The 14,704-nt window shown below is 40.6% G+C and overlaps 1 protein-coding gene across 1 annotated transcript; it reads left to right on the top strand.

Annotated features, from left to right (window-relative positions):
* Window positions 1–946: 946 nt before the first annotated feature.
* On the top strand, window positions 947–7,534 carry RBM15 (RNA binding motif protein 15). The gene is made up of 2 exons (XM_070941430.1): window positions 947–3,842; window positions 7,174–7,534. The coding sequence occupies exon 1, from the start codon at window positions 959–961 to the stop codon at window positions 3,773–3,775; it is 2,817 nt and encodes a 938-aa protein (XP_070797531.1). The 5' UTR covers window positions 947–958; the 3' UTR covers window positions 3,776–3,842; window positions 7,174–7,534.
* The last annotated feature ends 7,170 nt before the right edge of the window (window positions 7,535–14,704 follow it).

Raw genomic sequence — 14,704 nt, 5'->3', positions numbered from 1 at the left:
ATAGCCTGATGTTTTTAACTCTTTGTAAGCCCCCAGAGTAGCTTAGCGAGGAGGCGGCCTTGGGAAACTAATTTGAATGGATTCCGGGTAAAAAGCGCTTTGCGTTTTGGACGGGGTTCAGATATGCGAGGAGGCAGACTCGCATCCTTTCCGTGATCCGTTAAGCCCGTGTTTCTCAGCTTCAGCAACCAAGATGCGTGAACATCAACTTCCAGAATTTTCTCGCCAGCACTGGGTGGAGAAATGACCTGGCTGGCGGCAGGGGAATTGTGGGAGTTGAAGTCCACACATCTTAAAATTGCTGAGGCTGAGAAACGTTTCCCGCCCAGACGAACACACGCCCGCGTTCGCTGGGGAAAAAAAACAGAGAGAGACGAAACTACATCCATCCGACAAGTCTTTTCCCGCCTAAGCTAAAAAAAACCTCGAAGCTGCGTCCACTGCAGACCCCAAACAAAAAAACCAACCGAGGCCCCCGCTTCCCCGGCCATCTCGTTCGTCTGTCAAACCCAAAGGTTCCACGTGGTCTGAGCACTTTCGCGCGGGTTCAGGCCGGCGGGGAAACTTGAGGCCTTCCACAAAAACCGTCAATAAGAGCGTGGAGGTGGGGTGGGGAAACAAAGAGTTGGGATTTCTGCTTCAGCCAATGGGATGGAAGTTCTTCCAGTTCGGACCATTACCGCTCAAGAAACCGATGAGTGATTGGCCGTTCATCCAACGGCCTGGTGAAAGTAGCGTAGGAAGGCGAAATTTCCGTTTCCGGTGCTTGGAGCGCTTCAGAGTCTACGCTTTCCTTCACCGACAGGTCCTTTGTGCAATGAACACGATGGGCTCCGATTAAACTGTCCAATGCCTGCCCACTGGGCGGAGTTCCAGCCTGCCGGAGGTTCCAAGATGGCGGCGGGTGCGTGAGGCGCGATACTCCGCGCGCGATTCCCTCTTGCTGGCGCTTGCCGCCATGAAGGGCAAGGAGCGCTCGCCTGCCAAGGCCAAACGGTCCCGCGGTGGCGAGGATTCTTCTTCGGCGCGGACCGAGCGGAGCAGTAAGAAGCCCAGCAACGGCGGTGGGAAATCTGCGGGCGGCGGCTCGGGCGAGGGCGGTGGCAGCAGTAGTCGGCGGAGCCTTCATCTGGAAAAAGCGAGCCGGGCCAGTAGCCGTGAATATGAATCGGCCGCGGTCGGAGGCTCTGGGAGCGGCAGCGGCCGCCACGGCTACGGCGGGAGCAACAACAGCAAAAACGCGGAGTCTTCCTCGTCCTCGCGTGGCAGCAGCGGCCGCGGCGTCGATTCCCGCGCGCCCCCCTCCGACTCCGCCGGCAGCAGTGAGTACAAGACGCTCAAGATCAGCGAGCTGGGCTCGGCGCTGAGCGACGAGGCGATCGAAGACGGCCTCTTCCACGAGTTCAAGCGCTTCGGAGACGTCAGCGTCAAAATCAGCCGCCTGCCCCCGGGCACCGGATCCGGCGACGAGCGGGTGGCCTTTGTCAATTTCCGCCGCCCTGAGGATGCCCGGGCTGCTAAGCATGCTCGCGGCCGCCTGGTCCTCTACCATCGGCCGCTGAAGATCGAGGCCGTTTATGTAGGGGGCAGCAGCGGAGGGGGAAGCAGCCGGCGACGCGGCAGTCGTTCCCCAGCGCTTTTGGACAAGGAGTCTCCCTATGGGGCCTCAGCAGTGGGGGTGGCGGGGGCATCTCCCGCCACTATCAGGCACCCTGCAACTGGGGCCACCCAGAGGGCCCTCTCGCCTGCTGGCGGAGGGGCAGGCTTAGGGTACAGAGACTTCCGATTGCAGCAGCTTGCCCTGGGTCGTCTGCCCCCGCCGCCTCTGCCCCGGGAGCTGGAAAGAGAACGAGACTACAGCGGTTTCTATGATCGGGTGAGGCCCACCTACAGTCTGGATCGAGTTGCTGGAGTGGCGGCCGCTGCGTTTCGTGGGGTTGGTACAGGAACGGCCACTGAAGAAGAGATCAGTCCTGAAGATGACCAGAGAGCTAATCGCACCCTGTTTCTGGGTAATTTGGATATATCGGTTACAGAGTCAGACCTTCGTAGGACTTTTGATCGCTTTGGGGTTATCACCGAAGTGGATATTAAGAGGCCAAGCCGGGGTCAAACTAGCACATACGGATTTCTTAAATTTGAGAATTTGGATATGGCCCACCGGGCTAAGCTTGCCATGTCTGGTAAAGTGCTGTTGCGCAATCCTATTAAAATTGGTTATGGTAAAGCAACCCCCACCACGAGACTCTGGGTGGGTGGTCTGGGACCCTGGGTACCATTGGCTGCTCTTGCCAGGGAGTTTGATCGCTTTGGTACTATTCGTACCATTGATTATCGTAAAGGTGACTCATGGGCCTACATCCAGTATGAGAGTTTGGATGCTGCACAAGCTGCTTGTACCCACATGCGTGGCTTTCCTTTGGGTGGGCCAGACCGTCGCTTGCGTGTGGACTTTGCTGACACTGAGCATCGGTATCAACAGCCCTATTTGCAGCCATTGCCACTTCCACCCCCTGCTCACTATGAGCTGGTAGCAGAAACATCAGCTTTTGGAGCACATCGTGGAGCCCCACCAGATCCACTCCGAGGTGCTCGGGACAGAACACCACCACTGCTCTATGGTGATCGTGATAGAGACTTATATGCTGAAACAGACTGGGTGCCTCCTCCACCTCCAGTTCGGGACCGAGGCAACCGAGCAACTGTGTATGATGCACTTGAAAGTCTGGAAAGACGTCGAGATGGTTGGTCTCTAGAAAGAACTCGTGGGGAAAGAGAGCTTGGTAGTAGTAGAGACCCACCTAGGAAGCGAAGGCTAGTGGAGGATGGGGGTCGACATTTGGATCGATCACCAGATAGTGAACGTTCATCTTCATCTCGTAAGCGTCACTGCCCTGCTGTAGCATCTCCTCAAGATCGTAGTCCTGAAACAGGCTTAATCAGAGACCGCTATAATACTGATACTGATCGGCCCTCTTCTCGCTTACTTTTGTTGGATCGTCCTTCACCAGTCAGAGAGCCGCGTAAGGGGAGTTTGGAGAGAGGCCAGAGTGAGAAGCGGGAACATAAGAGTTTGATGGAAAAAGAAAGAAAACATCGCACACTTGCATCAACTGCCATCCAAGAGTGCAAGAGTCCAGCTAAAAAGGATGAGCATACTTCTGAAGGGAATAGTAGCAGTGGATCTCGGCTGAAGCCACCCCAAAAGCAGCAACAGCAGGATGGAACCTCAAAGTCGGGATCATCTACCAAACTCTGCTTAGCCTGGCAAGGAATGCTTCTGTTGAAGAACAGCAACTTTCCATCAAACATGCACCTATTACAAGGTGACCTCAGCGTAGCTAGCAATCTGCTGGTGGAAGGAACAACTGGTGGCAAAGTGGCCCAACTAAAGATCACACAGCGTCTTCGTTTGGACCAGCCCAAGTTAGATGAAGTTACCCGCCGTATCAAAGTAGCAGGACCCAATGGATATGCTATTCTCCTTGCTGTGCCTGGTACCACAGACAACCGTGCCTCATCTGGGGCTGGTGAAGCTAATACCACCTCTACCCAGCGGCCATTAAGAAACCTGGTGTCCTATCTTAAACAAAAACAGGCAGCTGGAGTGATAAGCCTCCCAGTAGGAGGCAACAAAGACAAAGAAAACAGTGGAGTCTTGCATGCTTTCCCCCCCTGTGATTTTTCTCAGCAATTCCTGGATTCTACAGCAAAGGCCCTGGCTAAATCGGAAGATGACTATTTGGTCATGATCATTGTTCGTGGTGCTTCTTAAAGTCCTAATGCTTTCTGTGCTTATCCTGCTGCTTCATACAACTCCCCCCTCCTCCAGTGTCTGCCAGGTGCTAAGCCTTAGCCAATACCCTAAGTATAATTTTAGATCTGTAGTTACTGTTATTTTCCCTTTATTTTCTATAAACTCTAGAGAGCAGATATATTAACTGTTCACTAGGCTACCCTCAACTGTCTTGCTAGTGACAGTATAGCAAAAGGGATGGCTTGCTTTCACTAAAATATGAAATATTGAACAAGCTTGCCTCCCTCTTTTTTCTTTTTACTTTTTAATTTGTCCTTGTTCATTTCACAACTTTAAAGTAGGTATAAAATCTTTTCCTATACTTACGTTCTAAATTGCCATACTTAAAACATAAATGGTTCATGCCCATTCTGAGAGCTGCAGCTTCCATAAAACTATAGTTATGATTTCAGAATAATTCCTAGTTTACAAAATGTAAAATTAAATTGAATTAACTCATGGTTGAGTCCATGTAACAGCTGATATTAAGCCTTGATGGTGCACTGTAGTTTTCTTTCAGTTGGGTTTTCAGTTTTTGTTCCCAAATTCAAAGAAATGAATACCCTTGAAAAATGTTCCTAAATGGTATTTTGCTTTGTTGATTTTTTAAAAAAACTTGTGTGCATTTAAGGGTTGTAGTTGTAATGAGAGCTTTACTATAACCCATGAACATCATGAACTTCTGTATTAAAGAAGCAGGTGGTTACTGGTATCATTGTTTTTGCCCATTACTAATTGTAATAGGCACAATGAATTCTAAAGTATAACTTGGGAACACAAGTTTCAAAGATGGCACTTAACTTTCATGAAAAGTTCTGCCACATAACCATTTCAATTATCATTCTATCCCTGTGGAAATAGAAAAGAAACTTACCTGCTCAATATTTCCCAGGTAAAATATAATAGGCATTATGCGAGGTTTTATAGTCTGGTTTGCACTGTTTTAATCTTGACACTTTTGCATTCACTAAAAGAACATAATTCAATTGAAAGTAAGCCTTTAAAAGCAGTTCTTTTTAAAATATATGATAAGACTTAGGAGGAAAGAATCAACAGTTTAAATGTGTGACTTTTTGCTTGGTCTCTTTTCTAGTCCAATATTTTTGTTCTTTTGTAAAGCCACTGTACAGTAATAATATGTTTCTCATGTGTAAACCAATTCTCAAATTTGAATAAGTACAATTACGATAGTTGAAAAGTGGCTTAATGAAACACTGCTCAATGAAATATTGGAAAATATACTATTCTTAAAGTATTTTTTTCAAGTAGAGCCTCACTTCTGAAACTATTACACCCTTTCACTCTTTAAAAATGTGGGTATAGTAACCTAAATCCCACAATTCTGAAATACAAATTGAAAATATAAATTGTTCTGTAATAAATGAAACTTGGAACTGTGAACCAAATTAAATCTAGCCACTGTTATAGGCAGAGTCACTAAGACAGATTTGTGTTGCCTGTACTGCATAATATTATTGGATTATCCATAATACTGCATTTGTCAAATGCAATATGCTAGTGGCTACATAAAGAGTTTTCTTAGTGTATTTATTTGGATAGGGAATTTGCTCTATGTTGAACTAATATTTAATTTGAAAGACATCCTTGTATTTTTTTGGAAAATCTTTAATATCAGATTCGAAAGTCAAACTTGTTGGCAATAGTATGCATACTGATGTGCTCTCCTTGTTAAAAAAATCCTTCAGAACTTGAATTTGAGGAAAAGTGAACATACTGGCATTTTAGGCAAACTTTGGGAACCCGTGTTGGGAAACCCTACACTATGGATTTCTTTTTCTATTTTAATTGAAAATTATGTTCAGTGCTGCTTCTTACGATGTGAACTGGGTTAAGGATATGTGAAATGGGCAATTCAGCTTTCCAAACCTTTTATCTAAGATTTTTTTTAAAGAAAGAAGATAGTCCAGTAGTAGCTATAGAAAGAAAGAGAATGTTAGGAGTCCAATTTAGACTAAAATGATAACCAACATTGGATGGCTCAGCACTTAGTTATAGCTGCTATAGCTTTTTGTTTGTATTAGAATAACAGCAGTGCAATTATTCATTTGAGCCAACCTCCAAGACTTCAGCATAGCAAAAGTTAGGTTTTGTGACACATCTGTATGCAGAAAAAGAGGATTGTAATCTTTTGTATATGGTATTATGAAGCGTTAAGGCAATGTATATTTGAATGCTGCAGATGTTCAGAAATTTGTTTCCAGAGTTATAACATTAGGATGGAGAATGTGTTTTTTCCTGACAGTCACTTAATACCACTTTTGGGGGAGCTGGGTAAAAAAATCTTAACTGGCTTGTTGTCCTTAGGATTTAAATTCTATAATTGGAAACTTAAGAGTTTGGGTCCCCCCCCCCAAAGTTAACTAGGAGCTTTGCATTTTGACAGTTCATCATACATGGCTGGCTGTCAGTGGAGTATCAATTTAAGGCTACCTCATTTACCAGGATCCACTTTAATGTTTATACAATTGCCTCCCAATTTGGATTATCAAAATTTGGAACACCGGGAGGCAAGATTAGCATTTTTAAAGCCAATATATTTAGCATGGGTCTTTTCTTCCCAAGATATATAAGGGGGAAAGGAAGAAGCCTTCCTTAGGAATTTAAACAAGTAGTAGGAGTTTGACTATGTTTTAAGAGTAAAAGAATGTAGGAATACATCTGAATTGGATAAAAATGGAAAAGTTAAGGGTAGCCACTTAAGTGTACAAAAGAATAATCCATGTAGGGTGCCTGATTGAATGGATTGCAAAATTATAAAGTAATTTGATGTATGTTAATTTTCTTGCCTTCGGTTTTCCCCCCTGTAAACAATATTAGCTGCTCCAGATGTGTCACTGAAGATAAACATTTCCCTTTACATTATCCAAACTAAAGTATTTTGGAACAACTAGAAAAATGTACACAGATGTGGGATAAAGCGAATCCGATGCATATTTTAGCTAGTTTTCTCCAGTAAGTAATGAGTCTGTAGTTGGAGATAACATAGCAATGTGAAAAAATACACTTGCAAACAGAACACTAAATATCATGTTCTTGTTTGACTTTTTGAAAATGAGAGAAATTGTATGAATTGTGAAAATTCAGTTGACTTTTCTCCTGTATGCTTTTTTTAACTAGTACAGCTGATTTTTTTCCCAATCTCTACCCTATATTTTAACTCCCTGAACTACTATTTGTGCATTTATATACAGATGTTAATTCATTTCAAAAGCTTTGTGCCAGTGAAGGGTGATTGGTGTTTTCAGACATTACTTAGAACGTTAATAGCCTTGTAGTTCGAACAGTTATCTGTAAATGTAGGGGGAAGATCTCTTGTAAACATTTATACTGAATAACCTCTTCTTTCCTCCTGAAAGCAAGGCTAGTGAAGTGCTGAAGACCACAAGGGATTCCAAACTCTAATGGACCTTTGCGAAGAAAAGCGTTGGCTTATGTGGAATTTACATGGGCCTCATGGAAGAAAGCTTATCTGTTTAGTATTTGTGCATTTTACTAAAATGGCAGCTTAAAAAGTTGTGTATCTGCTATTTGTGATGCCAATGCCCATGTTTTAAAGTGGAAAATTGACCTCTTTGCTTTGTGCTGTGTACACAAGATTTCTGCAAAAGTAAAGGAAAAAAAAACCTTTTTATGGCTCACACAGCTTAAAATAGCTGTCACTCAAAACATGCGCTCACAGTCGAGCTGATTTTGTTTCATTCTAAATAAATTGTTTCTTTTGAGGAAAGTGGTTTTTCTGCCTGGAAATGAATTGACGACAAACCTTTGACCCCTTTGTTTGCAGCTGTGGGGGTACTTTACAACTGCTCCTGCTGCTCCTTCTCCTCGATCTGATAGTTGTGGGTCTCAGACAAGAAACAGGGAAACCTTCGCTTTGATATTGACCATCTTTTGTATCAGATCTGAAGAAATCTAGTTTGTTGTGTTGCTGTGTCCTCTTGTGTACGGTGAATGGGGATCAATGGCTGCTATCTCCTCATCTTTACGAGGAAATGGTGCTGTTGCTGGCATGCAAGAAGCAGGGAAAACATCTTAAGTCTCAGAACAGTGTACAGATCTGGGACTGTGTTGATTTTGAAGAGCTGGAGTTCCTGAATTTTAAGTTCTTGATTTATTTTGTTCACCTAACTTGTTTGGCCTTAGTTCTGATTTTAATTTGAAGAAAGTTTGAAATTGCTTTGCATCTTGCTCATAACCTTTTCACCAAATTGAAAAGAAAAAGTAACTCATAAAAAAAAATTAAATGATAGCGCGTTTCCAGACACAGTTGAAGAGCTCCTCCACCACCAGGGGCTTTTCTTCAGAGTTATGCAGTCCTGGGTGTAGTTCTGAATGGAAGAAGAGTTCCTGAGAGCTAGAGCGCTGTCATTTAAAACCTGTACGATTGTTATTGGTGCTCTTACTTGACCCGTTTTGAAGCAAATGGTCTACACACCTTGGATGTGCATGCAACCTTGATCGTAGGTACGGCTGCAAACTTTTTAGTTTGTAGTACAGATGATATCAGGAGGAAAAAAAAAAGTGGTGAAACTTTGAAAAAAAATGTGCTATATTTCCTGCATTTGGGGATCTTGAGCTTTGGAAAGCTGTTCCCACTGTGCAGGAGTACAACTCTTTGCTGCAGGAGACTTCGGGGCACAGTTGACTACACATCACCAGAGGTCAAGAGGAAGCGAACAGTGCTGCACCTGCATCGTGGCTGCAGAAACTGCGTTTGTTTCCCAAGTCTCTTAGAATTAACTAGTTGCCATTTGACATGCAGATGGAAGACATCTTGAAATGCAAGCTTGCTCTGGTTGCCTTGAAATGCTTAACCTATTGTGGATAAAGAACACTAGTGCGGTCCTATATCCATGCACGATGATTGCTAGGCAGCAGGTGCTTATCAACCAAGGATGCTACGATTGTGTTCCACAAAATATGGGTTCCCATGGCAAACTGCTGTATAAAACTCTTAAACAGGTAAGGGGGTTTTAAGAGGTCAAAGTGAATTGTAATTATAAGGAACTGGGTTGACTGCTTTTAAGGCTTTGCTCATTGTAGCCTTCCAAGTTCTTAAATTATTGGTTCTTACTAACTTTTACAGTACCCCCTCCCCCAATGCAATGAGGTTTAGTACAATTAAGTATTAATTTGAACATCTAATGCCACTTTCATATTGATTCCTGAACTTTTTAAATGATGTAAATAGTTGAGAGGGCTGAGCATTTATGGTGACATTTCTATTCAGTAAATTACAGAAGCAACTAAGAGGCTTGTATCAAACACAGTAATCTCTAACAAGGTCCAGGCTATCCTTTCTCCGTAAGAAAAGTAATGTAAAAAAAGGTGGATGTGTATTTCTGGGTACATACGTAACGAAATATATTTATGTTGTGATTGGTCCCTTTCCTCTGTACGGTGAAAGTCAGTGGAATGTGAAGAGGATAGTTTTTAGATAATTCAATTTTTTTCAATAGTTAGATTGAGATATGACTAGAAATACAATCAATCTCCTTATGGAATGCTAGAGGATATCAGTAGAGAAACTACTTGGCAGAAATAGTTATAATTCTAAACTTTAGAATTTTTCTTGATTGGTAAGTAACAGGTTCCATTAAGCATCCTTTATTGGAAGAAAGCAGCTAATTCGAATAAATAGATGAAAAGGTTTGGTTAAGTATCCTCTGATTGTAATCTAAAAAATTGTATTCCTAACAACAGCCTTGCTCCTGTCTACTCAGAAATAATTCATGTAAAATGGAATTTACTGCTACATATTTCTCTATAGAATTGCAGCTTAAAAGTTTCTGATGAGGGAATGATACAGTTGAGTTAGCAAACTGAAGAAAATTCTTCAGATCAATTAAATCAAAATATTTGATGTATTTTCCTTTTTATTGTTCAACCCAGTATATAACTCCAGTGCATTTGGTGCTGGGAAATGCTTTTAATAGTTGTTCCATAATAGTTATTTCTTCACAGGATTGGTCAGCCCCTCTGGACTGATTAGAGGGACATCTTTATCTGAAAGGTAACTATTTTTTCCCATAAGAATGAAATGCTGCTTAGGTTGGCTTTGACTATGACATAACAATATAAAAATGGACGTAGCTGTGTAATCATTCAAAGCAGACATGAGAAATTTGTGAAACTGCATTTCCTTAGAGCGCTGTCTTAAAATTGTATACTCTAAAACTAATGTGGAATAGCACAGTTTTAATATTAAACAGCATTTAATATACTAATTTTAGAAAATCTTACCAATTTCATCAGAGAAGAAAATTATCGCACTAAAACCAATGAAATTGAAAAAAAATGATTAACTTTGGCTAATACTGTACATAACTTGTACAGTTAAAGGCAGCTTTTAGTTACCAATACAAGCATTAGGGCTATACATTTTTAAGATTTCAGACAGTGAGTATTTCATTAAAAAAGGCAATCAAAATGAAATATTGCCCCTCATCAGAACATACTCTGCAATGGTACATAATCCTTACATTTCTCCATTTTTCTAGCTGAATATAACAAACCTAACTCTTTGTTCTTCTGACTTGTGTACAGTCTTAAAGGTATAGGTATAGTCTTAAAGAAGATTTTTTATGTTTCAACATAATGAACTACAAAGATAGCTACTCTGACTACATTTAATGTCATGATAAACCAAGATTTTTTGTAATGTGCATGACTTTATGAAGCCTTGGGATTATAATACATTCTCTAGGAAAATAGGTTTGTATAGCTTTTAGTTTGATTGTAGTTAGTCACCGAATGCTCTGATGTTTGCATTAATTATATTACATAAACTTGTGTTTTGAATTGGCTTGTTTCAGAAATATTTATAGATGCTCTGGTTAGCTAGAGTTAAATGTTTCTACAAGCATTCTTGGGATCACACAAAAGGAAAGATCCGGGCATTCTGTGATTGGTGTATGTCGTGCAATGATTGACTTTGTGTCCATAGTCTTTTTTTTTAGACTGGCAAATTATGGTAATTTTTTCCGCACTAATTTAACAATGGAACTAAAATTTGTTCCATTATTTTATCCCAGATATGCTAAAATGGGGGGGGGGGAGCCTTCCTGATTGTAACATATAAAAATTAATTGATCAGGAAGTATGGCTGCTAATCAGCAGAAGTTAAAAGGACATCCCTAGGGAAATAGGGCTTCAGGCTAAACCAGGAATTCAAAAAGCATCCCAGAAGATAATGATATCTGTAGTGGTTGCTAGAAACTATGCAATTACTGGGATAGTTTCTGCAGTTACTGGGATAGAACCAGGTTTGGTTCAAGGGTATCTATGCATTTTTAAAAATATCTTTACAAAGTATTTTTACAAATACTTTGATTCCAGACTTAAGCATATTTAAATAAAATCCTTTGAAATCAGTGGGTCTTTATTCCTGATTAATTTGCATCAAATTAATCAGGAAGAACGCATAAATGCATAATCAGGAAGAACGCATAAATGCACACTCTCCAGTGGTTGTAGAGTTGGATTTTTTATCCTGGGTAATTTCTTATGTCATGTGAACCAGACTGAATTATGCAAAAAGAAGAGAGAAAGAGAGGGAGAGGGAAAAGAAAGAAAAAGAAAGAAAAGGCAACTCTGTAGATTTACACAATTACATTTGATTTGAGCAGAGAATACATAACTTCATTTAAAGCCAATCACTATTTAGTATGGCAGATGGGGTCAGAATCAAATTAAAAATATGAAAAGAAAATTCCTTGCTTATATTCTTAAATTAAATTTGCATGCTTCTTGAACAGGTTGAACATTTCAGGCAAATCCTTAGTGTTTCAAGTGCATTATTTACTAAGTTACTGTCCCCAGGAGCCTGAATGATAATCTTGGTGTTAAGTCTTCAAACAAGGCAAATGTAAATGCCCACTGGTGGTAGGTTCTGGTGATGACAGACTTTGATTATTAAGGACAGTAATGATTGGGCTTTAACTCAAAGAATAATAGGGCACAGAAGACATCAAAGCTTCTATATACCACTGATGACACGTCTATGTACCAAGACATTCAAGTACCACTGAATGCATTTTATACCTTTGGGATGTAAAAAGCATTCAGTGGTACTTACCAAGATACCTTGCACAGTGTGCTGTATATTCATTTCTACTTTCCATCATCATATATACTTGAGATCATTTTTAGTGATAAAGGTATCTTAATTTCTGAATGAATCTGAAGTATTTAGGAAAAGATATCACAGATTGCAGTTTATTTATTTTTTAGATTTTTTTTAAAAAAAAACCATTACTTTTTAAGTAACTCAAGGCAGCAAACATACATAATATTCCTTTTATTTGTCCCACAATAACAATCCTGTGAGGTGGGTTGGGCTGAGAGAATGACTGGCCCAGAGTTACTCAGTTGGCTTATATTGTATGTATTTGGATTTTGTTTTTGTTTTTTGTCTTTGAGTCAGCCTTGTTTTGTGGTCACTACATAGATACATCCTTAATATTGTCCTCCAGACAATATTTTCAGGAATAGTTTGCCCTTCCTTCCTTCCTTCCTTCCTTCCTTCCTTCCTTCCTTCCTTCCTTCCTTCCTTCCTTCCTTCCTTCCTTCCTTCCTTCCTTCCTTCCTTCCTTCCTTCCTTCCTTCCTTCCTAGTACTGAGAGTGTGATTGGCCCAACGTTACTCAGTTCTTGAGCCTGAGGCAGGAATAGAATTCAGGTTTCTCAGCTCCTAGTTCAGCATCTTAATCACCAGATCTTACTGACTATGTATTTTCTATTAGCAATTTCATTGTTCATTTTCTGGGCCACAGTTGGTGAACAAACCGCCCTCACAGTTTTTTTTAAATTATTATTATTATTTTCTTTCTTTTTTGAAAAAGTTTATTTTTTTCTCTCATAAACATATCTTAAATGTACAATTTCTTATCTAACACACACATTTTCTTTTAACTTTCATACTAATACAATCTTCATCCTAAACAATTTAATTATATTCGGGGTTGCTCTTCTACCATTTAATCTCCCTTGTTTTACAACAATCCTTCTTCTCCCTCTCCTCTTTTTCCCTTCCCTCCCTTCTTCCATCTACTCTTCTACTTTCTTCTTTCCTCCTCTCCTTTTCCTCCTCTGCTTCCCCTTCCTTTATCCCACCACCCTCACAGTTTTTGGAATGGAGAACAGTATTTTAATTTATTTATTTCAACTTAACATAAAAATAAACAGTAAAGATGGCATATGCCCAGCAAAGGAGTTCAATGACTCTAGTCTGGAACCTGGAAAAAGAACCAGATTTTTTAAGGCCATCCAGAACAGCATCAGAGTGAGTTCCACCTTGATCTCAGAGGAAGGTTTATTCTAGTAGGCAGGTGCTGCGACAGAGAAGGCATGTTTCTGGGGTCCTGTTAAGAGGGCACTACTTAATCAAAGGAACCTGGAATGCCCCAACCCTGTCATGTTGAAATGCCCAGGCTGATATCTGACACAGGGGAGAGGTAGTTTCTCAAGTAATCCAATCTACCAAGTAGATCTAACCAGCATCTGAATTGCACTCAGAAGCAAATTGGAAACCAGTATAGCTTGCAAAGGGAGGTTCCACATGGGCACAAGGGCATATCCATCACTGACTGCACCAATTGAAGGTGCCAATGAGCTCTTGAAAGGCAACCACATGTAAGATGCATTGTACATCAAACTATGATATGACTACATCGTGAATGACTATCTGAAGAGTGTCTATGGAGATTCTCGGTCATCCAGGTCATGGTTGTCCCAAAGATGCTTTTTCAAGAGGCAACTGGACTTTCTGGTAAGTAAGTAACCAGAAAGTCCAGTTGCCTCTTGAAAAAACACCTTTAGGGCAACTATCTGAAGGGTCTTTGAATCTAGGAAATGATGCAACAGATGAAGCTGTTCAAGAACTTTCGTGGAACAGTGTTACCTGCTCATTGAGCAGGAACTGCATCCAGGAGACCCAAACGTTGCACACTACTACAAATTGGGGAAAGTGAATACAAAGTGAATACAGGATTCAGAGCATTCTGTTTTCTAGATTAAATGGTTAAAAGAGAAAGCATTTTGATGCAATGTGGCAGAAGAGATAATGTATATTCTAATTTTGTATCACACCATTACATTATCATTTTAGCCAACTATAGGCATGCTGAGTGTATAAGAGGTTTTTTTTTTTAATCTTGGAGGATAAATGTCTTGGGTTGAAAAGGCAGAGTTAACAGCTAATTGACTTAGCTGTTGGAAGTGGAAGACAGAGCACAAAAATCATTTTGAGGATATGTCTCTAGTTCCTTTTTAAATCTATTCATGCTTAATTATTACAGTGGATGGTGATATTATCTTTTTCATTTGTGTGAAGACAAATAGTGAAGAAAATGCCAAACAATGTTAAAGTTTTACTACAAAATTAAAGAGTAAATTTAGAGATCTGGGCTGCAAAAATCTGAACAAGCATCAGAGTTAATATTTTTCTTGCTCTCTGTGCTGCTATTTAGTGGTTGTTTGGATAATTGCAGACCAGATATTGTACTGCCCCCAGAGATTGGGGGCAGTAGAATGGCAGCACAATTGAAACATGAAATGCCGTGGACTTAAAAAACATCACTGTTTCAGCAGTTTCTGATATGCAATGTTTATTTATAAGGAGAAAGATCCCCCAAATTAGAAATTCCATTAATATATTGCTACCCACCAAAATGTTCTCAAATATTTTGGAAAGCTTTTTTAGAAAATTCTTCTTGATGACTGGAGCAAGGTGTTGGAGACCATTTAATTCCTATATTAAATTGGATATTTTTTTCACGAAAGCCCAGGTTCACACGTGAAGATTCAGCTAAATTAATTTATCGCTAAAAGCCTATGCACAGGCTTCAGTTGGCACAGGAATCAGTCGACACCTACTTAGAATTAGATA

Source organism: Pituophis catenifer, unplaced genomic scaffold (assembly GCF_029215685.1).
Source record: "Pituophis catenifer annectens isolate HBS135680 unplaced genomic scaffold, rPitCat1.0.hap2 SCAF_3, whole genome shotgun sequence".
Classification (NCBI taxonomy): Eukaryota; Metazoa; Chordata; class Lepidosauria; order Squamata; family Colubridae; genus Pituophis; species Pituophis catenifer.
The sequence above is the reverse complement of the archived record's forward strand: the minus strand, read 5'-3'. Positions and strand labels throughout refer to the sequence as shown.